At 39.2% G+C, this 26,153-nt stretch overlaps 1 protein-coding gene across 7 annotated transcripts in view; it reads right to left on the bottom strand.

Moving 5' to 3' along the window:
• Positions 1-552: 552 nt before the first annotated feature.
• Positions 553-26,153, bottom strand: part of pkd2 (polycystic kidney disease 2) — a 46,671-nt gene continuing 21,070 nt past the window's right edge. For 3 of the 7 annotated variants that reach the window (XM_061881041.1, XM_061881043.1, XM_061881044.1), the window contains exons 9-15: positions 21,756-21,876; positions 21,593-21,691; positions 21,404-21,525; positions 15,359-15,476; positions 15,095-15,258; positions 14,873-15,020; positions 553-11,051 (exon numbers count right to left, since the gene is read on the bottom strand). In XM_061881041.1, the coding sequence (XP_061737025.1) occupies positions 10,842-11,051; positions 14,873-15,020; positions 15,095-15,258; positions 15,359-15,476; positions 21,404-21,525; positions 21,593-21,691; positions 21,756-21,876 (982 nt within the window). In that variant the 3' untranslated portion in view covers positions 553-10,841. The remainder of the gene's footprint in view (positions 11,052-14,872; positions 15,021-15,094; positions 15,259-15,358; positions 15,477-21,403; positions 21,526-21,592; positions 21,692-21,755; positions 21,877-26,153) is intronic. The other 4 variants (XR_009803152.1, XR_009803154.1, XR_009803153.1 and 1 more) reach the window with 4 other exon arrangements.

Genomic DNA, 26,153 nt, shown 5'->3' with positions numbered 1-26,153 from the left:
TACTGTGTATATATCTAAAAAAAAAAGTATGTATTATGTGTATATACCAGTCAGTATAAGTTGGACTATCAACATCTATCCATTTTTTTCAATATCACTGCTTTTGTTATGATACATATTTTATTTTTATTACAATTGCAAAATTTAGAAAATAACTTTTCACCTTGTCTATATCAGGTAATTGTGTGTAGAATTTTGAGGACAAAAATGGAAAAAGGCTGCAACATGACAAAATGTGGAAAAAGTGAAGCGCTGTGAATACTTTCCGGATGGACTGTAATACGACACAGGCTCATAACATGCAACTTACGATATTTTAAGCTCCCCTTTGATATTGTTCTGATGATTTGTGAAAACCTGGAATTGAAAATCTCAGAACATTTCAAAACCAGTAAACCAAGATCATCACAATTGTAAGAAATCAAGTCTTGACATATCTCTCAGTCTGCATGGAACATCACAGATTGGCTTCACATCTCAAGTTCAATTCTTCCCCCCGATGTCAACATCAAAGTGGTCTTTGTTTCCAGGAGGAAAAAGCACAAAGTAACATTTTTGATAACCCTTTTATTTGGTAAACAGATTAAAAAAAAGGGCAGAGGTAATAAAACATGAAGGCACAGGAGGAAATAAGAAATGCACGCTAGCTGCACTCCGAGTTGAAGTTTGTTTCAAGTTACAATTTGTCTCATAAAGCGATGACGCGCCATTTAATTTCAAGCTTAACTGCACTTGTTACTACTTGTACTTGTTACCACTTGTACTTGTTACCACTTGTACTTGTTACTACTTGTACTTGTTACCTCTTGTACTTGTTACTACTTGTACTTGTTACTACTTGTACTTGTTACTACTTGTACTTGTTACTACTTGTACTTGTTACTACTTGTACTTGTTACCACTTGTACTTGTTACTACTTGTACTTGTTACTACTTGTACTTGTTACCTCTTGTACTTGTTACTACTTGTACTTGTTACTACTTGTACTTGTTACTACTTGTACTTGTTACTACTTGTACTTGTTACTACTTGTACTTGTTACCACTTGTACTTGTTACCACTTGTACTTGTTACCTCTTGTACTTGTTACTACTTGTACTTGTTACTACTTGTACTTGTTACCACTTGTACTTGTTACCACTTGTACTTGTTACCTCTTGTACTTGTTACTACTTGTACTTGTTACTACTTGTACTTGTTACCACTTGTACTTGTTACTACTTGTACTTGTTACTTCTTGTACTTGTTACTACTTGTACTTGTTACTACTTGTACTTGTTACTACTTGTACTTGTTACTACTTGTACTTGTTACTACTTGTACTTGTTACTACTTGTACTTGTTACTACTTGTACTTGTTACCACTTGTACTTGTTACTACTTGTACTTGTTACTACTTGTACTTGTTACTACTTGTACTTGTTACCACTTGTACTTGTTACCACTTGTACTTGTTACCACTTGTACTTGTTACCACTTGTACTTGTTACTACTTGTACTTGTTACCTCTTGTACTTGTTACCACTTGTACTTGTTACTACTGTGTAACAAAGCTGAGTAAAATGAAGTGTCGGCACATGTGACGGCCAGCGTGTCATCTCTTGCAAAAACATGTGCCGCCGCCTTTCTGCACTCAGCAAAGCGGGTTTTTGGGATTCTCACAGCCCATGTTGGCTACCAAAGGAGTGAGAGAACCACAACCGGCATAGCTCGGTTGGTAGAGTGGCCGCGCCAGCAACTTAAAGGGTTGCAGGTTCGATTCCCGCTTCCGCCATCCTAGTCACTGCCGTTGTGTCCTTGGGCAAGACACTTTACCCACCTGCTCCCAGTGCCACCCACACTGGTTTAAATGTAACTTAGATATTGGGTTTCACTATGTAAAGTGCTTTGAGTCACTAGAGAAAAGCGCTATATAAATATAATTCACTTCACTTCACACCAAATACTTTTACACCACACTTTATATAGCCCTCAATCACAAGTGTCTCAAAGGGCTGCACAAGCCACAACCACATTAATTTGGCATTTTTCAATTTTCCTGTTTCACATAAATTGAATTTTTCACATATTGTGACTTTTTCATGTAATGTGATTTCTTCTCACATAACATAACATTACGACTTTTTTGTGTAATATTGCATCCATCCATCCATCCATCAGCTTCCGCTTATCCGAGGTCGGGTCGCGGGGGCAGCAGCCTAAGCAGGGAAACCCAGACTTCCCTCTCCCCAGCCACTTCGTCTAGCTCTTCCCGGGGGATCCCGAGGCGTTCCCAGGCCAGCCGGGAGACATAGTCTTCCCAACGTGTCCTGGGTCTTCCCCGTGGCCTCCTACCGGTTGGACGTGCCCAAAACACCTCCCTAGGGAGGCGTTCGGGTGGCATCCTGACCAGATGCCTGAACCACCTCATCTGGCTCCTCTCCATGTGGAGGAGCAGCAGCTTTACTATGAGTTCCTCCCGGATGGCAGAGCTTCTCACCCTATCTCTAAGGGAGAGCCCCGCCACACGGCGGAGGAAACTCATTTCGGCCGCTTGTACCCGTGATCTTGTCCTTTCGGTCATGACTCAAAGCTCATGACCATAGGTGAGGATGGGAACGTAGATCGACCGGTAAATTGAGAGCTTTGCCTTCCGGCTCAGCTCCTATTGCAACTATTTTCAAATACCAGTCAGACTTTCTTGTACTGTTGCCATTTTTTAAATTTAAATCACATAAGTCTTTCTAGTAATTTGTCATATATTACAAGATTTTTGTGTAAAACTGCAGTTTTTGTATTGTTTATTTTTTTTTAAAAAACAATACAAAATAATTTTACATCAAAAATTGTGTACTATTCTGTAAAATAGTACACAAAAATTGTGTACTATTTACACAATAGTACACAATTTTTGATGAAAAATTGGAATTTCTCTTCAAATTATTTTTTCTTGTAATATTGCAATTTTTCACACAATATTGTGGATTTTTTTTGCATAATATTGCAATTTATTTTCACATAACCTTAGAATTTTTTTTGTGTAATATTGCAATTATTTCAAATAACATTAACACTTTCTTGTAAAACTGCTATTTTTCAAAAAATTGTGACTTTTTCATGTAATATTGCGATTTGTTCTCACATAACATTACTTGGGCTTCACGGTGGCAGAGGGGTTAGTGCGTCTGCCTCACAATACGAAGGTCCTGCAGTCCTGGGTTCAAATCCAGGCCCGGGATCTTTCTGTGTGGAGTTTGCATGTTCTCCCCGTGAATGCGTGGGTTCCCTCCGGGTACTCCGGCTTCCTCCCACTTCCAAAGACATGCACCTGGGGATAGGTTGATTGGCAACACTAAATTGGCCCTAGTGTGTGAATGTGAGTGTGAATGTTGTGGCGACTTGTCCAGGGTGTACCCAGCCTTCCGCCCGATTGTAGCTGAGATAGGCGCCAGCGCCCCCCGCAACCCCAAAAAGGGAATAAGCGGTAGGAAATGGATGGATGGATGGATAACATTACGACTTTTTTTGTGTAATATTGCAACTATTTCCAAATACCAGTCAGACTTTCTCATTATGCTGTCATTTTATTTTTAAATCACATAAGTTTTTCTAGTAATATCACAATTTTACCACACAATATTGTGAATTTTTTTTGGTGTAATATTGTGATTTCTTTTCACATAACCTTACAACTTTTTCGTGTAACTTTGCAATGACTTTCAAATAACATTAAGACTTTCTTGTAATGCCGCCATTTTTCACATATCAAACATTTTCCATACAGAATTGCATTTTTTTTTTTCAAATTAAATTGACTTTTACTTGTAATACTGCTATTTTTCACATATTGTGACTTTTTCATGTAATATTGTGATTTGTTCTCACATAACATTAAGACTTTTTTGTGTAATATTGCAACTATTTCCAAATACCAGTCAGACTTTCTTGTAATGTTGCCATTTTTTAATTTAAATCACATACTTTTTCTAGTAATTTGTCATATAATATTGCAAGATTTTTGTTTAAAACTTCAGTTTTTCACGTAACAGTACACAATTTTTCATGTACAATTGGAATTTCTCCTCGTATGATTTTTTTTCTTGTAATATTGCAATTTTTCACACAATATTGAGAATTTTTTTGTGTGATATTGCGATTTCTTTTCAAATAACCTTACGACGTTTTTGTGTAACGTTGCAATTAGTTTCAAATAACATTAAGACTTTCTTGTAAAACTGCCATTTTTCACATATGACTTTTTCATGTAATATTGTGATTTGTTCTCACATAACATTACGACTTTTTGTGTAATATTGCAACTATTTTTAAATACCAGTCAGACTTTCTTGTAATGCTGCCTGTTTTTTAAATTTAAATCACAAAGGTTTTTCTAGTAATTAGTCCAATAATATTACAAGATTATAATATTGCAATTTTTCACACAGTATTGTGAATTTTTTTGTGTAATATTGCGATTTCTTTTCAAATAACCTTGCAACTTTTTTTGTGAAACATTGCAATTAGTTTCAAATAACATTAAGACTTTCTTGTAAAACTGCAATTTTTCACATATTGTGACTTTTTCATGTAATATTGTGATTTGTTCTCACATAATATTAATACTTTTTTGTGTAATATTGCAACTATTTCCAAATACCAGTCAGACTTTCTCGTAATGCTGCCATTTTTAATTTAAATCACATACTTTTTCTAGTAATTTGTCATATGATATTACAAGATTTTTGTTTAAAACTTCAGTTTTTCACATAACAGTACACAATTTTTCATGTACAATTGGAATTTCTCCTCGTATGATTTTTTTTCTTGTAATATTGCAATTTTTCCCACAATATTGAGAATTTTTTTGTGTAATATTGCGATTTCTTTTCAAATAACCTTACGACGTTTTTGTGTAACATTGCAATTAGTTTCAAATAACATTAAGACTTTCTTGTATTACTGCCATTTTTCACATATGACTTTTTCATGTAATATTGTGATTTGTTCTCACATAACATTACGACTTTTTGTGTAATATTGCAACTATTTTTAAATACCAGTCAGACTTTCTTGTAATGCTGCTATTTTTTACATTTACATCACAAAGGTTTTTCTCGTAATTAGTCTAATAATATTACAAGATTATAATATTATAGTATTGTGAATTTTTTTGTGTAATATTGCGATTTCTTTTCAAATAACCTTGCAACTTTATTTGTGAAACATTGCAATTAGTTTCAAATAACATTAAGACTTTCTTGTAAAACTGCAATTTTTCACATATTGTGACTTTTTCATGTAATATTGTGATTTGTTCTCACATAACATTACGACTTTTTTGTGTAATATTGCAACTATTTCCAAATACCAGTCAGACTTTCTCGTAATGCTGCCATTTTTAATTTAAATCACATACTTTTTCTAGTAATTTGTCATATAATATTACAAGATTTTTGTTTAAAACTTCAGTTTTTCACGTAACAGTACACAATTTTTGCTGTACAATTGGAATTTCTCCTCGTATGATTTTTTTTCTTGTAATATTGCAATTTTTCACACAATATTGAGAATTTTTTTGTGTAATATTGCGATTTCTTTTCAAATAACCTTACGACGTTTTTGTGTAACATTGCAATTAGTTTCAAATAACATTAAGACTTTCTTTTAATGCTGCCATTTTTCACATATGACTTTTTCATGTAATATTGTGATTTGTTCTCACATAACATTACGACTTTTTTGTGTAATATTGCAACTATTTTTAAATACCAGTCAGACTTTCTTGTAATGCTGCCTGTTTTTTAAATTTAAATCACAAAGGTTTTTCTAGTAATTAGTCCAATAATATTACAAGATTATAATATTGCAATTTTTCACACAGTATTGTGAATTTTTTTGTGTAATATTGCGATTTCTTTTCAAATAACCTTGCAACTTTTTTTGTGAAACATTGCAATTAGTTTCAAATAACATTAAGACTTTCTTGTAAAACTGCAATTTTTCACATATTGTGACTTTTTCATGTAATATTGTGATTTGTTCTCACATAACATTAAGACTTTGTTGTGTAATATTGCAACTATTTCCAAATACCAGTCAGACTTTCTCGTAATGCTGCCATTTTTAATTTAAATCACATACTTTTTCTAGTAATTTGTCATATAATATTACAAGATTTTCATGTAATACTGCAGTTTTTCACGTAACAGTACACAATTTTTCATGTACAATTGGAATTTCTCCTGAAATATTTTTTTCTAGTAATATTGCAATTTTTCACACAATATTGTGATTTTTTTTTTGTAATATTGCGATTTCTTTTCAAATAACCTTACAACGTTTTTGCGTAACATTGCAATTAGTTTCAAATAACATTAAGACTTTCTTGTATTACTGCTATTTTTTTAAATAACATTTTTCATTGCATTTTCTTTCACATTAAATGGTCTTTCTTGTAATACTGCTATTTTTCACATAATATAACTTTTTCATGTAATGCAATTTGTTCTCACATAACATTACGATTTTTTTGTGTAATATTGCAACTATTTTCAGTCAGACTTTCTTTCTTGTTTTTTTATCACACAAGTTTTTCTAGTAATACTGCAATGTTTCATATAATACAAGATTTTCATGTTATACTGCAGTTTTTCACATTTTTTATGTACAAATGGAATTTCTCCACACAAGATTTGTTTTGCAATATTGCAATTTTTCACACATTACTTTTTCCTATACAATTGCTATTTCTTTAATTTACATAATATTACGACTTTTTTGTGTAACATTGCAATTAGTTTCAAATAACATTTAGACTTTCTTGTAATGTTGCCATTTTTTCACATAACCTTATGATTTTTTCTGTAAATACTGCGACATAGCATTTAACATTACAAGATTTTCATGTAACGCTGCGATTTTCCACGTAATATTACACATTTTTCACGTAGAACTGAAATGTTTTCACATTGCATTGACTTTTTCTCGTAATACTGCTATTTTTCACATAAGATCAATCAATCAATCAAACTTAATTTATATAGCCCTTAATCACAAATGTCTCAAAGGGCTGCACAAGCCACAACGACATCCTCGGCTCAGATCCTACGTCAGGGCATCCTTTCCGGTGTATTACATTGTGTATTTAACACATTGAGATTATTTTTTTTGTGTGATTTTCAATTTTTTACATAACGCAACTTTTTCTTGTAACACTGCGATTTTTCCACGTAATACACGTTTTTCACGTCGAGTTGACATTTTTTCACATTACATTGACTTTTTTTCGTAATACTGCTATTTTTTACTTAAGATCATGCCTTTCTCGTGTAGCACGCTGTGAATTTCACGTAACATTACCATTATTTTGTGTAATTTGCAATTCTTTACACAACCCAACTTTTTTCTTTTAACCACAGGTTTTTCATACAATACCGCGGTTTTCTTCACGTAACATTACAACAATTTCTTTGTCATTCTGCCATCATCTTCACGGAACATAACTTTTTCTTATATTATTTAGATTTTTTTTCACATGGCATTCCGACTTTTTTGTGTAATATTGCATTTTTTTTTTTTTTTTTACATGACATTACAACTAGAGATGTCCGATAATATCGGACTGACGATATTATCGGCAGATAAATGCTTTAAAATGTATATCGAAAATTATCGGTATCGGTTTCAACCTTCCCGACATTCCCGGGAGACTCCCGAATTTCAGTCCCCCTCCCGGGGCAACCATGTACCCGAATTATTCCCGATTTCCACCCAGACAACAATATTGGAGGCGTGCCTTAAAGACACTACCTTTACACGCCGGCCCAATCACATAATATCTACATCTTTTCACACAAAGTGAATGCAAAGCATACTTGGTCAACAGCCATACATGTCACACTGAGGGTGGCCGTATAAAAAACTTTAGCACTGTTACAAATATGCGCCACACTGTGAACCCACACCAAACAAAAATGACAAACACATTTCGGGAGAACATCCGCACCGTAACACAACATAAACACAACAAAACAAATACCCACTACCCCTGGCAGCACTAACTCTTCCGGGACGCTACATTATACACCCCCCCAAACCCTGCCCACCTCAACCTCCTCATGCTCTTTCAGGGAGAGCATGTCCCAAATTCCAAGCTGCTGTTTTGAGGCATGTTAAAAAAAAAAAAAGAACTTTGTGACTTCAATAATAAATATGGCAGTGCCATGTTGGCATTTTTTTCCATAACTTGAATTGATTTATTTTGGAAAACCTTGTTACATTGTTTAATGCATCCAGCGGGGGATCACAACAAAATTAGGCATAATAATGTGTTCATTCCACGACTGTATATATTGGTATCGGTTGATATCAGAATCGGTCATTAAGAGTTAGACAATAAAAGTACCATTATCGGACATCTGTAGTCACAACTGTTTCTTGTAATGCGATTTTTCATTTAAAATGACAAGATTTTCATGCAATTTTGTTCATAACACACATTTTCCCTTCGTATTGAGAGTTCTTCACATAACATTATGACTTTTTCTTGCAATACAGCATTTTTTTTTCCCATAACATTAAGGATTTTTATTCGACTTTATTATTCCTTTGATTGATTGAAAGTTGTATTAGTAGATTGCACAGTACAGTACATATTCCCTACAATTGACCACTAAATGGTAACACCCCAATAAGTTTTTCAACTTGTTTAAGTCGTTAATCAATTCATGGTATTTGACATTATTCACACTTGGATTTAATAGCTGTGAGATTAATTTTCTTGTCAATTTTTTACTATATATATATAGTTGTAGTATATATTTCAGTGTGGCTCTAACACTCGTAATATTCGAAGCCTGTAATTATTTCGAACCCTTCTTTGTTCCTCGAAACCTACACCACACTTCCTTCATTTTCTTCACTTTAAAGGCCTACTGAAATGAGATGTTCTTATTTAAACGGGGATAGCAGGTCCATTCTATGTGTCATACTTGATCATTTCGCCATATTGCCATATTTTTGCTGAAAGGATTTAGTAGAGAACATCCACGATAAAGTTCGCAACTTTTGGTCGCTAATAAAAAAGCCTTGCCTGTACCGGAAGTAACAGACGATGTGCGCGTGATGTCATGGGTTGTGGAGCTCCTCACATCCTCACATTGTTTACAATCATGGCCACCAGCAGCTAGAGCGATTCGGACCGAGAAAGCGACAATTTCCCCATTAATTTGAGCGAGGATGAAAGATTTGTGGATGAGGAAAGGGAGAGTGAGGGACTAGGAAAAAGAAAACTAGACGGCAGAGCGATTCAGACGTAATTAGACACATTTACTAGGATAATTCTGGAAAATCCCATATCTGCTTATTGTGTTACTAGTGTTTTAGTGAGATTATATGGTCGTACCTGTACAACCTGAGAGTCGGAGGGGTGTGGCCACGGGTGTGGTGACCGCTAGTGTCTCCGAGGGAAGCCACTTTTCTCGACTAGGCGAAGGCAGCTGTTGGGGCCGGGCTGAGATTTATTTTTTTTCCCCCTCCTCCACGGTGGAAGCATCCAACGGTCGGGGACGGCCGGTGGGAGGAGGCAAGCGAGTCCGCAGCTGCCTCTTTGACAGGTGCACGAGGAATGACGCAAGCTCTCCGCTCATGTCCACGGTAAGAGCCGACTTATTACCACAATTTTCTCACCGAAACCTGCCGGTTGACATGTGGTAATGAACCATGTTCGCTTGACCGCTCTGTTCCATAGTAAAGCTTCACCGTCATCTTTCGGGAATGTAAACAAGGAAACACCGGCTGTGTTTGTGTTGCTAAAGGCGGCCGCAATAATAATAATAATAATGGATTAAATTTATGTCGCGCTTTTCTATTGTTAGATACTCAAAGCGCTCACAGAGAAGTGGGAACCCATCATTCATTCACACCTAGTGGTGGTAAGCTATATCTGTAGCCACAGCTGCCCTGGGGTAGACTGACGGAAGCGTGGCTGCCAGTTTGCGCCTACGGCCCCTCCGACCACCACCTATCATTCATTCATCATTCATTCACCAGTGTGAGCGGCACCGGGGGCAAAGGCTGAATTGTCCTGCCCAAGGACACAACGGCAGCCATTTGGATGTCAATAGGTGGGAAGCGAACCCGCAACCCTCAGGTTTCTGGCACGGCCGCTCTACCCACTACGCCATGCCGCCCCAATACACCGCTTCCCACCTACATCTTTCTTCTTTGACGTCTCCATTATTAATTGAACAAATTACAAAAGATTCAGCAACACAGATGTCCAGAATACTGTGTAATTATGCGATTAAAGCAGACGACTTATAGCTGGGATCGGTGCTGGAACAAAATGTCCGCTACAATCCGTGACGTCACGCGCACGTGTCATCATACCGCAACGTTTTCAGCAGGAGAATTCGCGCAAAATTTAAAATTGCAATTTAGTAAACTAAAGCGGCCGTATTGGCATGTGTTGCAATGTTAATATTTCATCATTGATATATAAACTATCAGACTGTGTGGTCGCTAGTAGTGGCTTTCAGTAGGCCTTTTAAGATTTAATCAAGTATATACAGTGTATATATATATATATATATATATACATCATATATATATATTTTTTTTGTGTCCTATGTGACGTGAGGGATAATAAAAGAGACAAAAAATGGTGGGTACATTCAGTGCATTGGAGGTGAGTATTCTCATTGTCATGAAATGTAATTAAATGTACAATTTAATTGGTCTTATTTGTTGAGTGGAATGTTTCTTTTTAAGTGTCTTTTTTTTTTTTAGTCTTGGACCACTCTGGGCAACATCTTCACTCGGTTGGAAGAACTGTAAGTTGCACACTTTTTTTAAAGAATTGTTATACGTGTCCCATCCCGTTACCGCACGTGTCCAGGGCGTCGCCGGCGGACAGAGAGGAGGAGGGGCGTGGCCGCGGGCCGACCGGCGTGGCGGGAGGCGGGTGGCCGAGCTGCGAGGCCACATCGTCCGACTCCCAGCGCTCCAGCTCCTCTCTCACCAGCCTCTCCTGCTCGCCGTGGGGGTCCGTGTCCCGTCCTTGACGCTCGTCCTGGTAATGACATTTTGTTATCCTTCACCACTCTCCGCTATCATCATGTTGACACAAATAGGAGTTGACCCTGAATATAAGACGGTCCTGGTTGGTAGAGCGGCTGTACCAGCAACTTGAAGGTTCCAGGTTCGATTCCCGCTTAGGACATCCTAGTCACTGCCGTTGTGTCCTTGGGCAAGACCCTTTACCCACCTGCTCCCAGTGCCACCCACACTGCTTTAAATGAGACTTACATATTGGGTTTCACTATGTAAAGCGCTTTGAGTCACTAGAGAAAAAGCGCTTTATAAATATAATTCACTTCACTTCTATTAAATCAACATAAAAAAACACAAACACTTACAATTAGTGCACCAATCCCCCAAAAAAACTCCCCCCCCATTCAGAGGTGGGTAGTAACGCGCTACATTTACTCCATTACATCTACTTAAGTAACTTTTGGGATGAATTGTACTTCTACGAGTAGTTTTAATGCAACATACTTTTACTTTTACTTGAGTATATTCATAGAGAAGAAACGCTACTTTTACTCCGCTCCATATATCTACATTCAGCTCGCTACTCGCTACTGATTTTTATCGATCTGTTAATGCACGCTTTGTTTGTTTTGTTTTGTCAGTCAGACCTTCAAAGTAGGATCCATCACATGACTGCGTTTCACCAATCAAATGCAGTCACTGGTGACGTTTGACTCCGTTTCCCCAATCAAATGCAGTCACTGGTGAGGTTTGACTGCGTTTCACCAATCAAATGCAGTCACTGGTGACGTTTGACTCCGTTTCCCCAATCAAATGCAGTCACTGGCGACGTTTGACTCCGTTTCACCAATCAAATGCAGTCACTGGTGACGTTTGACTCCGTTTCCCCAATCAAATGCAGTCACTGGTGAGGTTTGACTCCGTTTCACCAATCAAATGCAGTCACTGGTGACGTTTGACTCCGTTTCCCCAATCAAATGCAGTCACTGGTGAGGTTTGACTCCGTTTCACCAATCAAATGCAGTCACTGGTGAGGTTTGACTCCGTTTCACCAATCAAATGCAGTCACTGGTGACGTTTGACTCCGTTTCACCAATCAAATGCAGTCACTGGTGACGTTTGACTCCGTTTCACCAATCAAATGCAGTCACTGGTGACGTTTGACTCCGTTTCACCAATCAAATGCAGTCACTGGTGACGTTTGACTCCGTTTCACCAATCAAATGCAGTCACTGGTGACGTTTGACTCTGTTTCACTAATGAAATGCAGTCACTGGTGACGTTTGACTCCGTTTCACCAATCAAACAGAGCCAGGCGGTCACATGATTGACTGCACTTTTTTTTTTTTTTTTTTATAAACCTTTATTTATAAAGGTTGGCCGGGATTTTCAGCTCTCACTGGATCGGTTCGCAGCCGAGTGTGAAGCGACCGGAATGAGAATCAGCACCTCCAAGTCCGAGTCCGTGGTTCTTGCCCGGAAAAGAGTGGAGTGCCATTTCCGGGTTGTGGAGGAGACCCTGCCCCAAGTGGAGGAGTTCAAGTACCTAGGAGTCTTGTTCACGAGTGGGGGAAGAGTGGATGGTGAGATCGACAGGCGGATCGGTGCGGCGTCTTCAGTAATGCAGACGCTGTATCGATCCGTTGTGGTGAAGAAGGATCTGAGCCGGAAGGTAAAGCTTTTAATTTACCGGTCGATCTACGTTCCCATCCTCACCTATGGTCATGAGCTTTGGGTCATGACCGAAAGGATAAGATCACGGGTACAAGCGGCCGAAATGAGTTTCCTCCGCCGTGTGGCGGGGCTCTCCCTTAGAGATAGGGTGAGAAGCTCTGCCATCCGGGAGGAACTCAAAGTAAAGCCGCTGCTCCTTCACATCGAGAGGAGCCAGATGAGGTGGTTCGGGCATCTGGTCAGGATGCCACCCGAACACCTCCCTAGGGAGGTGTTTAGGGCACGTCCAACCGGTAGGAGGCCACGGGGAAGACCCAGGACACGTTGGGAAGACTATGTCTCCCGGCTGGCTTGGGAACGCCTCGGGATCCCCCAGGAAGAGCTGGACGAAGTTGCTGGGGAGAGGGAAGTCTGGGCTTCCCTGCTTAGGCTGCTGCCCTCGCGACCCCACCTCGGATAAGTGGAGGAAGATGCATGAATGGATACATTTCCATGATCAAAAAGGAGCAGATGGAATAATACTGTTGTTATATTTATCTGCACCCCTATTTAACACAAATTATTTTAGATGACTTTATAACTGTTCCCTCCACCAACACCCAAACTCCAACATGATTTTTAATTTTCGTTTACACAATGACACAATTATCATATTTTCCAAACATGTTTTTGTCTAAATTACAGTACTTAACTTTACAGCAGACTACCCTGTGAGAGGAGGAGCCGACGGGCTGACGGCGGGGCAGGATATGCTTTGGCTCTGCTCAAGATGGAGGCCAGGAGGCGGAGAATGCAGCGGAACGAAGAGGCGGGGCGTGCCTGGAGCGACGCTGCAGTAATCGAGATCAGGTGCGTGCCTCACACACCTGTTCACAATTCTCCTCACAGTATTTAAGAGGGGAGAAGGGAGGAAGGAAGAGGTGGAGTGTCCGTAGCACGGCAGGAGAGCAAGAAGCGACGAAAGACCGATCCAAGAATGAGCCCCAGAGGAGGACGACGACACCAACAGCTGAAAAGCGGACATCGTGTCGAGCAGGATTGACTCTTTTATTTTTTCAAATGTGAAGGCGTCAATGTCGATCGGGTCGCTTTTCAGCTCCTCCTCCGCTGCTCGTCTCGGTCCGCTTTTCAGCTGCCTCTGGGGCTCATTCTTGGATCGGTCTTTTGTCGCTTCTTGCTCTCCTGCCGTGTTACGGACACTCCACCTCTTCCTCCTCATCTTTCCTCCTTCTCCCCTCTTAAATACTGTGAGGAGATAGGCTAATTGTTAAAGTACCAATGATGACCAGTTGATCTGCCGTTTCTTTTCTTTTTCTTCTATGTCCCACTCTCCCTTGTTGAGGGGATCCGGTGGCCATGTACTGCTTGCCTGTGTATCGGCTGGGGACATCTCTGCGCTGCTGATCCGCCTCCGCTTGGGATGGTTTCCTGCTGGCTCCGCTCTGAACGGGACTCTCGCTGCTGTGTTGGATCCGCTTTGGACTGGACTCTCGCGACTGTGTTGGATCCATTATGGATTGAACTTTCACAGTATCATGTTGGACCCGCTCGACATCCATTGCTTTCCTCCTCTCCAAGGTTCTCATAGTCATCATTGTCACCGACGTCCCACTGGGTGTGAGTTTTCCTTGCCCTTATGTGGGCCTACCGAGGATGTCGTAGTGGTTTGTGCAGCCCTTTGAGACACTAGTGATTTAGGGCTATATAAGTAAACATTGATTGATTGATTGATTGATTGTCACACACACTCTTGGTGAACCGGTGTGTGAGGCACGCAGCTTAACTCGATTACTGCAGTGTCGCTCCAGGCACCCCCCGCCTCTTCTTTCCACTGCACTCTCCGCCTCCTGGCCGCCATCTTGAGCAGGGCCAAAGCGTATCCTGCCCTGCCGTCGGCCCGTCGGCTCCGCCTCTCCACATACCCATCAAATTAATAAAAAATGGCAATACATTTTAAAGTTAAAGTACCAATGATTGTCTCACACACACACTCAGTGTGGCGAAATTATTCTCTGCATTTGACCCATCACCCTTGATCACCCCCTGGGAGGTGAGGGGAGCAGTGAGCAGCAGCGGTGGCCGCACCCGGGAATAATTTTTGGTGATTTAACCCCCAATCCCAACCCTTGATGCTGAGTTTGATGACTATCGGACCATCTTACTCACCTCCAGCGCTCCCTCGAACAGCCTCCCCAACACGTCCCTCCGCTTGTGCGTCACCCTCTCCATGGTCTCCAGCTTGACGATGACGGCGTCGATCTTGGACACGATGCTGCCGATGGAGTGCTCCATCCTGTCCACGCGTCTCACCAGCCTGGGAGAGGAAGCCGCGGCGGTTGAGGGCAGATAAGCTAAAACAACGAGACGGGACGAGGTTCAAACGCTCACACTTGGAATTCCTCGTAGGACACGCCGCCCGAGCTGCTTCCCCGGCGACGCGAGCTGTGCCCGCTGTCCTCGTCGTCGTCCTCCTCCGAGTCTTCCTGGGTGCGCGGGAAGCTCCGCCCACTGCAGGGTCTGGTCAGAGAATTGCGCTCCAGGTCCAAGTCCTCCTAAAAGGTACGTTTCCGACGAGAAAGAAGGAAGAAGTGGGACGCCGTAGTTGGCGATGTCAGCCTTTTAGGATACTCTTCAACTTGTCTGTCTACTCACTCGCTCCTTCTCGAGGTCGTCTCGCATTTGTTGATGGTCGTGTTCCGTCAGCTCCTGGTCGCCGTCGTGGTCGTACTTGGCAAATATGGCCTGGATCTCAGCGTCCGTGTGGCCTTTCCTGAACACAACGTTTGCATCAACACAATCAGGACGTGAATGGAAATGACCTTACAAACCCCGTTTCCATATGAGTTGGGAAATTGTGTTAGATGTAAATATAAACAGAATACAATGATTTGCAAATCATTTTCAACCCGTATTCAGTTGAATATGCTACAAAGACAACATATTTGATGTTCAAACTCATAAACTTTTTGCAAATAATCATTAAATTTAGAATTTGATGCCAGCGACACGTGACAAAGAAGTTGTGAAAGGTGGCAATAAATACTGATAAAGTTGAGGAATGCTAATCCATCCATCTTCTTCCACTTATCCAAGGTCAGGTCGCGGGGACAGCAGCCTAAGCAGGGAAGCCCAGACATCCCTCTCCCCAGCCACTTCGTCTAGCTCTTCCCAGGGGATCCCGAGGCGTTCCCAGGCTAGCCGGGAGACATGGTCTTCCCAACGTGTCCTGGGTCTTCCCCGTGGCCTCCTACTGGTTGGACGTGCCCTAAACACCTCCCTAGGGAGGCGTTCGGGTGGCATCCTGACCAGATGCCCGAACCCCCTCATCTGGCTCCTCTCCATGTGGAGGAGCAGCACGTTTACTTAGAGCTCCTCCCGGATGGCAGAGCTTCTCACCCTATCTCTAAGGGAGAGCCGCCACCCGGCGGAGGAAACTTATTTCGGCCGCTTGTACCCGTGATCTTATCCTTTCGGTCATGACCCAAAGCTCATGACCATAGGTGAGGATGGGAACGTAGATCGACCGGTAAATTGAGAGCTTTGCCTTCCGGCTCAGCTCCTTCTTCACCACAACGGATCGATACAGTGTCCGCATTACTGAAGACGCCGCACCGATCCGCCTGTCGATCTCACCATCCACTCTTCCCTCACTCGTAAACAAGACTCCTAGGTACTTGAACTCCTCCACTTGGGGCAGAGTCTCCTCCCCAACCCGGAGATGGCACTCCACCCTTTTCCGGGAGAGAACCATGGACTCGGACTTGGAGGTGCTGATTCTCATTCCGGTCGCTTCACACTCTGCTGCGAACTGATCCAGTGAGAGCTGAAGATCCCGGTCAGATGAAGCCATCAGGACCACATCATCTGCAAAAAGCAGAGACTTAATCCCACGGCCACCAAACCGGAACCCCTTAACGCCTTGACTGCACCTAGAAATTCTGTCCATAAAAGTTATGAACAGAATCGGTGACAAAGGACAGCCTTGGCGGAGTCCAACCCTCACTGGAAACGTGTCCGACTTACTGCCGGCAATGCGGACCAAGCTCTGACACTGATCATACAGGGAGCGGACCGCCACAATCAGACAGTCCGATACCCCATACTCTCTGAGCACTCCCCACAGGACTTCCCGAGGGAAACAATCAAATGCCTTCTCCAAGACCACAAAGCACATGTAGACTGGTTGGGCAAACTCCCATGCACCCTCAAGAACCCTGCCCAGAGTATAGAGCTGGTCCACAGTTCCACGACCGGGACGAAAACCACACTGTTCCTCCTGAATCCGAGGTTCGACTATCCGACGTAGCCTCCTCTCCAGTACACCTGAATAAACCTTACCGGGGAGGCTGAGGAGTGTGATCCCACGATAGTTGAGGAATGCTCATCAAACACTTATTTCACAGGTGTGCAGGCTAATTGGGAACAGGTGGCTGCCATGATTGGGTATAAAAACAGCTTCCCAAAAAATGCTCAGTCTTTCACAAGAAAGGATGGGGCGAGGTACACCCCTTTGTCCACAACTGCGTGAGCAAATAGTCAAACAGTTTAAGAACAAAGTTTCTCAAAGTGTAATTGCAAGAAATTTAGGGATTTCAACATCTTCGCTCCATAATATCATCAAAAGGTTCAGAGAATCTGGAGAAATCACTCCACTTAAGCGGCATGGCCGGAAACCAACATTGAATGACCGTGACCTTCGATCCCTCAGACGGCACTGTATCAAAAACTGACATCAATCTCTAAATGATTGAAAAGGATTTGCAAATCTTTGTATTCTGTTTTTATTTAACATTTACACAATGTGCCATTTTTCCTGGTTTTGGGGTTTGTAATATGATTCTTCTGCTCTTAGTTTTGATACAATATTTCAAGTTGTCTTGCTTTTGTGTGACAAGCGCAACAATGTTCTCTTTGTTCCAGTATAATTGATTTACAAACCCCGTTTCCATATGAGTTGGGAAATTGTGTTAGATGTAAATATAAACAGAATACAATGATTTGCTAATCCTTTTCAACCCATATTCAGTTGAATGCACTACAAAGACAAGATGCTTCATGTTCAAACTCATAAACTTTATATTTTTTTGCAAATCATAATTAACTTAGAATTTCATGGCTGCAACACATGTAAAGTAGTTGGGAAAGGGCATGTTCACCACTGTGTTACATCACCGTTTCTTTTCACAACACTCAATAAACGTTTGGGAACTTCATCCATCCATCCAATTTGAAATGTGGACTCTTCAGACCACAGAACACTTTATACTTTGCATCAGTCCATCTTAGATAAGCTCAGGCCCAGCGAAGCCGGTGGTGTTCCTGGGTGTTGTTGATAAATGGCTTTCGTTTTGCATAGTAGAGTTTTAACTTGCACTTACAGATGTAGTGACAAACTTTAGTTACTGATAGTGGGTTTCATGAAGTGTCCCTGAACCCATGTGGTGATATCCTTTACACACTGATGTCGGTTTTTGATGCAGTACTGCCTGAGGGATCGAAGGTCCGTACTATCATCGCTTACGTGCAGTGATTTCTCCAGATTCTCTGAACTTTTTGATGATTTTACGGACAGTAGATGGTGAAATCCCTAAATTCCTTGCAATAGCTGGTTGAGAAATGTTTTTCTAAAACAATTTGCTCACACATTTGCTCACAAAGTGGTTGACCCTCGCCCCATCCTTGTTTGTGAATGACCGAGCATTTCGTGGAAGCTGCTTTTATACCCAATCATGGCACCCACCTGTTCCTAATTAGCCTGTTCATCTGTGGGACGTTCCAAATAAGTTTTTGATGAGCATTCCTCAACTTTCTCAGTCTCTTTTGCCACTTGTGCCAGCTTTTTAGAAACATGTGGCAGGCATCAAATTCCAAATGAGCTAATATTGCAAAAAATAGAGTTTACCAGTTAGAACATTTAAATATGGTCTTTGCAGTCTATTCAATTGAATATAAGCTGAAAAGGATTTGCAAATCATTATATTTTGTTTTCATTTAGCATTTACACAACATGCCAACTTTACTGGTTGTGGGTTTTGTACATAAAGCTTTAAGTAAATCTCTTGATGGTCACTTAAAGGGGCCGCGCCGAATTACTCACGCTTAACTGCATATATGAATGGTAAACAAGAACAACAATATCAATCGATCAATCAATCAATGTTTATTTATCGAGCCCTAAATCACACGTGTCTCAGAGGGATGCACAAGCCACAATGACATCCTCGGTTCAGATCCCACATAAGGACAAGGAAAAACTCACAACCCAGTGGGATGTCAATGGAAATGAGTATGAGAAACCTTGAAGAGGACATCAGATGTGGGTGACCGGAAGCAATGGCCGTCGAGTGGGTCTAACATAATATTGTGAAAGTCCAGTCCATAGTGGATCTAACATAATATTGTGAAAGTCCAGTCCATAGTGGCTCTCACATAATAGTGAGAGTCCAGTCCATAGTGGCTCTCACATAATAGTGAGAGTCCAGTCCATAGTGGCTCTCACATAATAGTGAGAGTCCAGTCCATAGTGGATCTAACATAAAATTGTGGGAGTCCAGTCCATAGTGGATCTAACATAAAATTGTGAGAGTCCAGTCCATAGTGGATCTAACATAATAGTGAGAGTCCAGTCCATAGTGGATCTAATATAATAGTGAGAGTCCAGTCCATAGTGGATTTAACATAAAATTGTGAGAGTCCAGTCAATAGTGGATCTAACATAATAGTAAGAGTCCAGTCCATAGTGGATCTAACATAATAGTGAGAGTCCAGTCCATAGTGGATCTAACATAATAGTGTGAGAGTCCAGTCCATAGTGGATCTAACATAATAGTGGGAGTCCAGTCCATATTGGATCTAACATAATAGTGTGAGAGTCCAGTCCATAGTGGATCTAACATAATAGTGAGAGTCCAGTCCATAGTGGATCTAACATAATAGTGAGAGTGCACAATAGAACAATGGCAGTGGATAATGACAACAAAGTCAAGTAAACAGGTGTGGTGAATTATGTCCTTCAAGCAACCTCTACAATATTCACTTTTTACACATCGTTTATCTGACGCCGATAAGCAAACACATCGTGTATAAATATGTCTTCCCTGATTATGTCTTGTCCTTGTGGAAATGTACTTAGAAGGGTAAAGGATTTCTTCCATGCGAAGGAGGGCGGCCAGGGCTGTTTATCGTCATATAATCTTCCTTTTCTGAGGAATATATTCTGTTTTAAATTGTTTAGTACAATTCTAAAAAACTGTCATTCCAACTCCGTTTGGACTCCTCCTCCATGAGGTGTTCAGTCAGAGAATGCTGCTTATACGTTCATAAATAAAGTAAATATAATACACTAAGATCATAGCTATAACTGTTATTCTATAAAATACAAAATAACAATTAGTGATTTTGTTGTTTCTTTAAAAAAAAGTTATAATATTGCAAGAATTAAGTCATAATGTTTCAACAAAAAAAGTGTCCCACATTTCTTAGGAAAAAAAACAAGCTTTCAAAAATAAAGCCTCACATTTATAAAAAAAATGTTTTTTAGAAAGAAAAAAAACATACAAAAAAACCATTCTTAAAATTAGGAGAAATTATTTCATGCCGCGAAAAAAAAAAAATATATATATATATACACACACACATACATTATACACACACTCACATATACATATGTAGACATACATATATTATATATATTATATATTTATATATATATAGACATATATATGACTATATATGTATGGAAATGTGGATGTATGTATACTGTATGTCTATATATGTATATATATATATGTCTATATATGTATGTATAGAAATGTGTTAATGTATATATACTGTATGTCTATGTATGTGTAAATATGTATATATATGAATATATATGCGTGTGTGTGTATATGTATATATATATATATATATATATATATATATATACGTGTGTGTGTGTATATATATACATGTGTATGTATATATACATATGTATGTGTATATATGTATACATATGTATGTATGTATGTATAAATATGTATGTGTGTATATATATGTGTACATATGTATGTGTATGTATATATATATATATATATATATATACTGTATATATGTATACATATATATGTATGTATACATATGTATGTATGTATGTATGTATATATGTATGTATATATATATATATATATATATATATATATGTATGTCATGTTCTGTGGTCATGTTTTGTTTAGTTCTGTTTGTTTAAGACGCCATTAGTTCCTGTTTTTGTGCACTCTTGTTTGTTTTGGTTGCCATGGTGGCATGATTTTCACCTGCTGCTGGTGTTCGGACACACGCACCTGTTGTCAATCATGACATAACTATTTAAGCCTGTAGTTGCCAGGTAGTCAGCCTGGCGACATTGACAGTATTCATCTCCTGCTCTGCCCATGTTGGAACTCTTGATTTTGTTCGGTCCATGCCATAGTTCTGGTCACCGTAAGTGTTTTTGTTTCATGTTCATAGTTCTGCCTTAGTGTTAGTTTTGTTCCCTGCGTTAAGTTTTGTGCCTCCGCTAAGAGCGCCTTTTGTTTGTACCCTTTTTGAGTAAAAATTAAATATGATCTTGCCGTCTGGTCCGATTGCTTCCCGGGAAAACAATCCTCGCAGTAATTTACAATATATATATATATATATATATATATATATACATACATATAAAAAGCAAACACTCACGCTTTCAGGTGCTGTCGTAGTTCATCCAGGTTGAGTTTCCCTCCGGCCTGACGTAAAGTGTCCGAGATGTCGTCCACCGCCGTCTTCTTCAGCCTCAGCTTCATCAGGGCTTTGTTACAACCCTGAGCCAGCGACACGAGGCGCCACTTGTAACTTTGGGTCCCGGCCACATCCGGTGCGACTCCTTACCTTCTTGATGAGGTCGGTCATCTCCATGTCGGACCTCTGCTGAGACATGTCCGCCTTCACCTCCGAGTAGGTGTCGTTGATGATGGCCAGGAACATGTTCTGTGTGCGACACGTGTCAGTCCAGTCAATGTGGAGCTCGCCAGTCGCCACCCCCGCTGCTCACCATCAGGATGAAGAAGATGAAGAAGACAAACGTTGTGAAGTAGATCGGTCCGAGTACGGGGTTGGCCTCTTCGATCTCGGAGAACTCAAAGTCTCCCAGAATGATGCGGAACTGCGTGAAACTACACGATAAAATGACACAAAAAATAACACGTGACACATTGTATTCACGTATAGTCACTACTGGGGGTTTTTTACTCAATGGCAGAGAGTAACAGGCATTAATTACTGTTAAGGAGTTTTTATATTGCATGAACTTTTTTTTAATCATACTTAATTTTCATTGCTCATTAATTAATTAAAGAGAGGAGGCCTTTGCTTGTACAAACTTGTTTTTGTGATGGGGTATTTTGGGTATATGAGGCGTTTACTTGAGGTGAGGTGTTAATTAGAGAGGAAGCTTTTGGTTGTACATATGTTTTTTTAGAGTAATAAACGTTATAGAAGCTGCCTTGTGTTAGCGTCTGTTTTTTCGAGAGGGGATATGAGGAGTTTACTTGTGGTGAGGCATTCATTAGAGCAGGGGCCACCAACGCGGTGCCCGCGGGCACCAGGTCGCCCGTAAGGACCAGATGAGTCGCCCGCTGGCCTGTTCTAAAAAAAAGCTCAAATAGCAGCACTTACCAGTGAGCTGCCTCTATTTTTCAAATTTCATTTATTTACTAGCAAGCTGGTTTCGCTTTGCTCGACATTTTTAATTCTGAGAAAGACAAAAGTCAAATAGAATTTGAAAATCCAAGAAAATATTTTAAAGACTTGGTCTTCACTTGTTCAAATAAATTCATACATTTTTTTACTTTGCTTCTTAGAACTTTCAGAAAGACAATTTTAGAGAAAAATACAACCTTAAAAATGATTAGAATTTTGAACACATATACCTTTTTACCTTTTAAATTCCTTCCTCTTTCCTGACAATTTAAATCAATCTTCAAGTAAATTTATTCTTTTATTGCAAAGAATAATAAATACATTTTAGTTTAATTCTTCATTTTAGCGTCTGTTTTTTCAACGAAGACTATTGATGAAATATTTCTTCAAACTTATTATGCTTAAAATTCCAAAAATTTATTGTGCCACATCTAGAAAATCTGTAGAATCAAATTTAAATCTTATTTCAAAGTCTTTTGAATTTCTTTTACAATTTTTTTTCTGGAAAATCTAGAAGAAATAATGATTTGTCTTTGTTAGAAATAAAGCTTTGTCCAATTTGTTATATATTCCAACTAAGTGAAGATTGGATTTTAACCTATTTAAAACACATCATCAAAATTTTAAAATTAATCTTAATCAGGAAAAATTACTAATGATGTTCCATAAACTCTTTTTTACATTTTTTCAAAAAGATTCGAATTAGCTAGTTTTTCTATATTTTTTTCGGTTGAATTTTGAATTTGAAAGAGTCGAAATTGAAGAAAAACTCAAAATTTTTTGGTGTGTTTTCTCCTCTTTTAAACCGTTCAATTAAGTGTTTTTTTTCATCATTTATTCTCAACAAAAAACCTTCCGTAAAAGGAAAAAAATGTACGACATTTTTTTATATATTTATATATATATATATATATTTATTTATTTATTTATTTATTAAAGGTAAATTGAGCAAATTGGCTATTTCTGGCAATTTATTTAAGTGTGTATCAAACTGGTAGCCCTTTGCCTTAATCAGTACCCAAGAAGTAGCTCTTGGTTTCAAAAAGGTTGGTGACCCCTGCATTAGAGAGAGGGCCTTTATTTGTACAAATGTATGTTTGGGGATTTTATTTCCATGATACACATAATAGAAACTGCCTTAAGGTGCCGTCTTTGTTTTTTTCTGAGAGGAGGTATGAGAAGTTTACTTAAGGTGAGGTGTTAGGTAGAAAGGAGGCTTTTACTTAAAATGCGTATGTTTTTTTTTAAATAATTAACAAAAGCTGCCTTTTGGTACCATCTTTAATTTGTCTGGGGGGAGATATGAGGCTTTTACTTGAGGTGAGGTGTTAATTGGAGAGGAGGCCTTTATTTGTAGAAATTGTTTTTGTAATAAACATAATAAAAAGCTGTTTTGTTTTGCTATCTTAGTGTTGTCTGACTAGGATATATGAGGCGTTTACTTGAGGTGAGGTGTTAATTAGAGAGGAAGCTTTAAGTTGTATATGTGTGTTTTGTTTAGAGTATTAAACATTATAGAAGCTGCCTTGTGGTAGCGTCTGTTTTTTCGATAGGGGATATGAGGAGTTTACGTGTGGTGAGGCATTCATTAGAGAGAGGGCTTTTATTTGTACAAATGTGTGTTTCGAGAATTTATTTCCATAGTACACATAATAGAAACTGCCTTAAGGTGCCATCTTTGTTTTTTTCTGGGAGGGGATATGAGGAGTTTATTAAGGTGAGGTGTTAGGTAGAAAGGTGGCCTTTACTTAAAATGAGTATGTTTTTTTAAAAATAATTAACATAATAAAATCTACCTTTTGGTACCATCTTTATTTTGTCTGGGGGGTGATGTGAGGAGTTTACTTGAGGTGAGGTGTTAATTAGAGAGGAGGTCTTTATTTCTAGAAATTGTTTTTGTAATAAACATAATAAAAAGCTGTTTTGTGGGGCTATCCTAGTGTTGTCTGACTAGGTTATATGAGGCGTTTACTTGAGGTGAGGTGTTAATTAGCGAGGAAGCTTTTGGTTGTACATATGTGTTTTTTAGAGTAATAAACATTATAGAAGCTGCCTTGTGGTAGCGTCTGTTTTTTAGAGAGGGGATATGAGGAGTTTACGTGTGGTGAGGCATTCATTAGAGAGTGGGCTTTTATTTGTACAAATGTATGTTTGGGGATTTTATTTCAATAATACACATAATAGAAACTGCCTTGAGGTGCCGTCTTTGTTTTTTTCTTAGAGGAGGTATGAGAAGTTTACTTAAGGTGAGGTGTTAGGTAGAAAGGAGGCTTTTACTTAAAATGCGTATGTTTTTTTTTAAATAATTAACAAAAGCTGCCTTTTGGTACCATCTTTAATTTGCCTGGGGGGAGATATGAGGCTTTTACTTGAGGTGAGGTGTTAATTGGAGAGGAGGCCTTTATTTGTAGAAATTGTTTTTGTAATAAACATAATAAAAAGCTGTTTTGTTTTGCTATCTTAGTGTTGTCTGACTAGGATATATGAGGCGTTTACTTGAGGTGAGGTGTTAATTAGAGAGGAATCTTTAAGTTGTACATGTGTGTTTTGTTTAGAGTATTAAACATTATAGAAGCTGCCTTGTGGTAGCGTCTGTTTTTTCGATAGGGGATATGAGGAGTTTATGTGTGGTGAGGCATTCATTAGAGAGAGGGCTTTTATTTGTACAAATGTGTGTTTTGAGAATTTATTTCCATAATACACATAATAGAAACTGCCTTAAGGTGCCATCTTTGTTTTTTTCTGGGAGGGGATATGAGGAGTTTATTAAGGTGAGGTGTTAGGTAGAAAGGTGACCTTTACTTAAAATGGGTATGTTTTTTTAGAAATAATTAACATAATAAAATCTACCTTTTGGTACCATCTTTATTTTGTCTGGGGGGTGATATGAGGAGTTTACTTGAGGTGAGGTGTTAATTAGAGAGGAGGCCTTTATTTGTAGAAATTGTTTTGTAATAAACATAAAAAAAAGCTGTTCTGTGGGGCTATCTTAGTGTTGTCTGACTAGGATATATGAGGCGTTTACTTGAGGTGAGGTGTTAATTAGAGAGGAAGCTTTAAGTTGTACATATGTGTTTTTCTTTAGAGTTATAAACGTTATAGAAACTGCCTTGTGGTAGCCTCTGTTTTTTCGAGAGGGGATATGAGGAGTTTACGTGTGATGAGGCATTCATTAGAGAGAGGGCTTTTATTTGTACAAATGTGTGTTTCGAGAATTTATTTCCATAATACACATAATAGAAACTGCCATGAGGTGCCGTCTTTGTTTTTTTCGGGGAGGGGATATGAGAAGTTTATTAAGGTGAGGTGTTAGGTAGAAAGGAGGCCTTTACTTACAATGCGTATGTTTTTTTAAAAATAATTAACATAATAAAAGATGCCTTTTGGTACCATTTTTATTTTGTCTGGGGGGGAGATATGATGAGTTTACTTGAGGTGAGGTGTTAATTAGAGAGGAGGTCTTTATTTCTAGAAATTGTTTTTGTAATAAACATAATAAAAAGCTGTTTTGTGGGGCTATCTTAGTGTTGTCTGACTAGAATATATGAGGCGTTTACTTGAGGTGAGGTGTTAATTAGCGAGGAAGCTTTTGGTTGTACATATGTGTTTTTTAGAGTAATAAACGTTATAGAAGCTGCCTTGTGGTTGCGTCTGTTTTTTAGAGAGGGGATATGAGGAGTTTAATTGTGGTGAGGCATTCATTGGAGAGAGGGCCTTTATTTGTACAAATGTGTGTTTGGGGATTTTATTT

This window comes from Nerophis ophidion, linkage group LG20 (genome assembly GCF_033978795.1).
Source record: "Nerophis ophidion isolate RoL-2023_Sa linkage group LG20, RoL_Noph_v1.0, whole genome shotgun sequence".
Lineage (NCBI taxonomy): Eukaryota > Metazoa > Chordata > Actinopteri > Syngnathiformes > Syngnathidae > Nerophis > Nerophis ophidion.
This window is presented reverse-complemented; position numbering and strand designations above follow the sequence as displayed.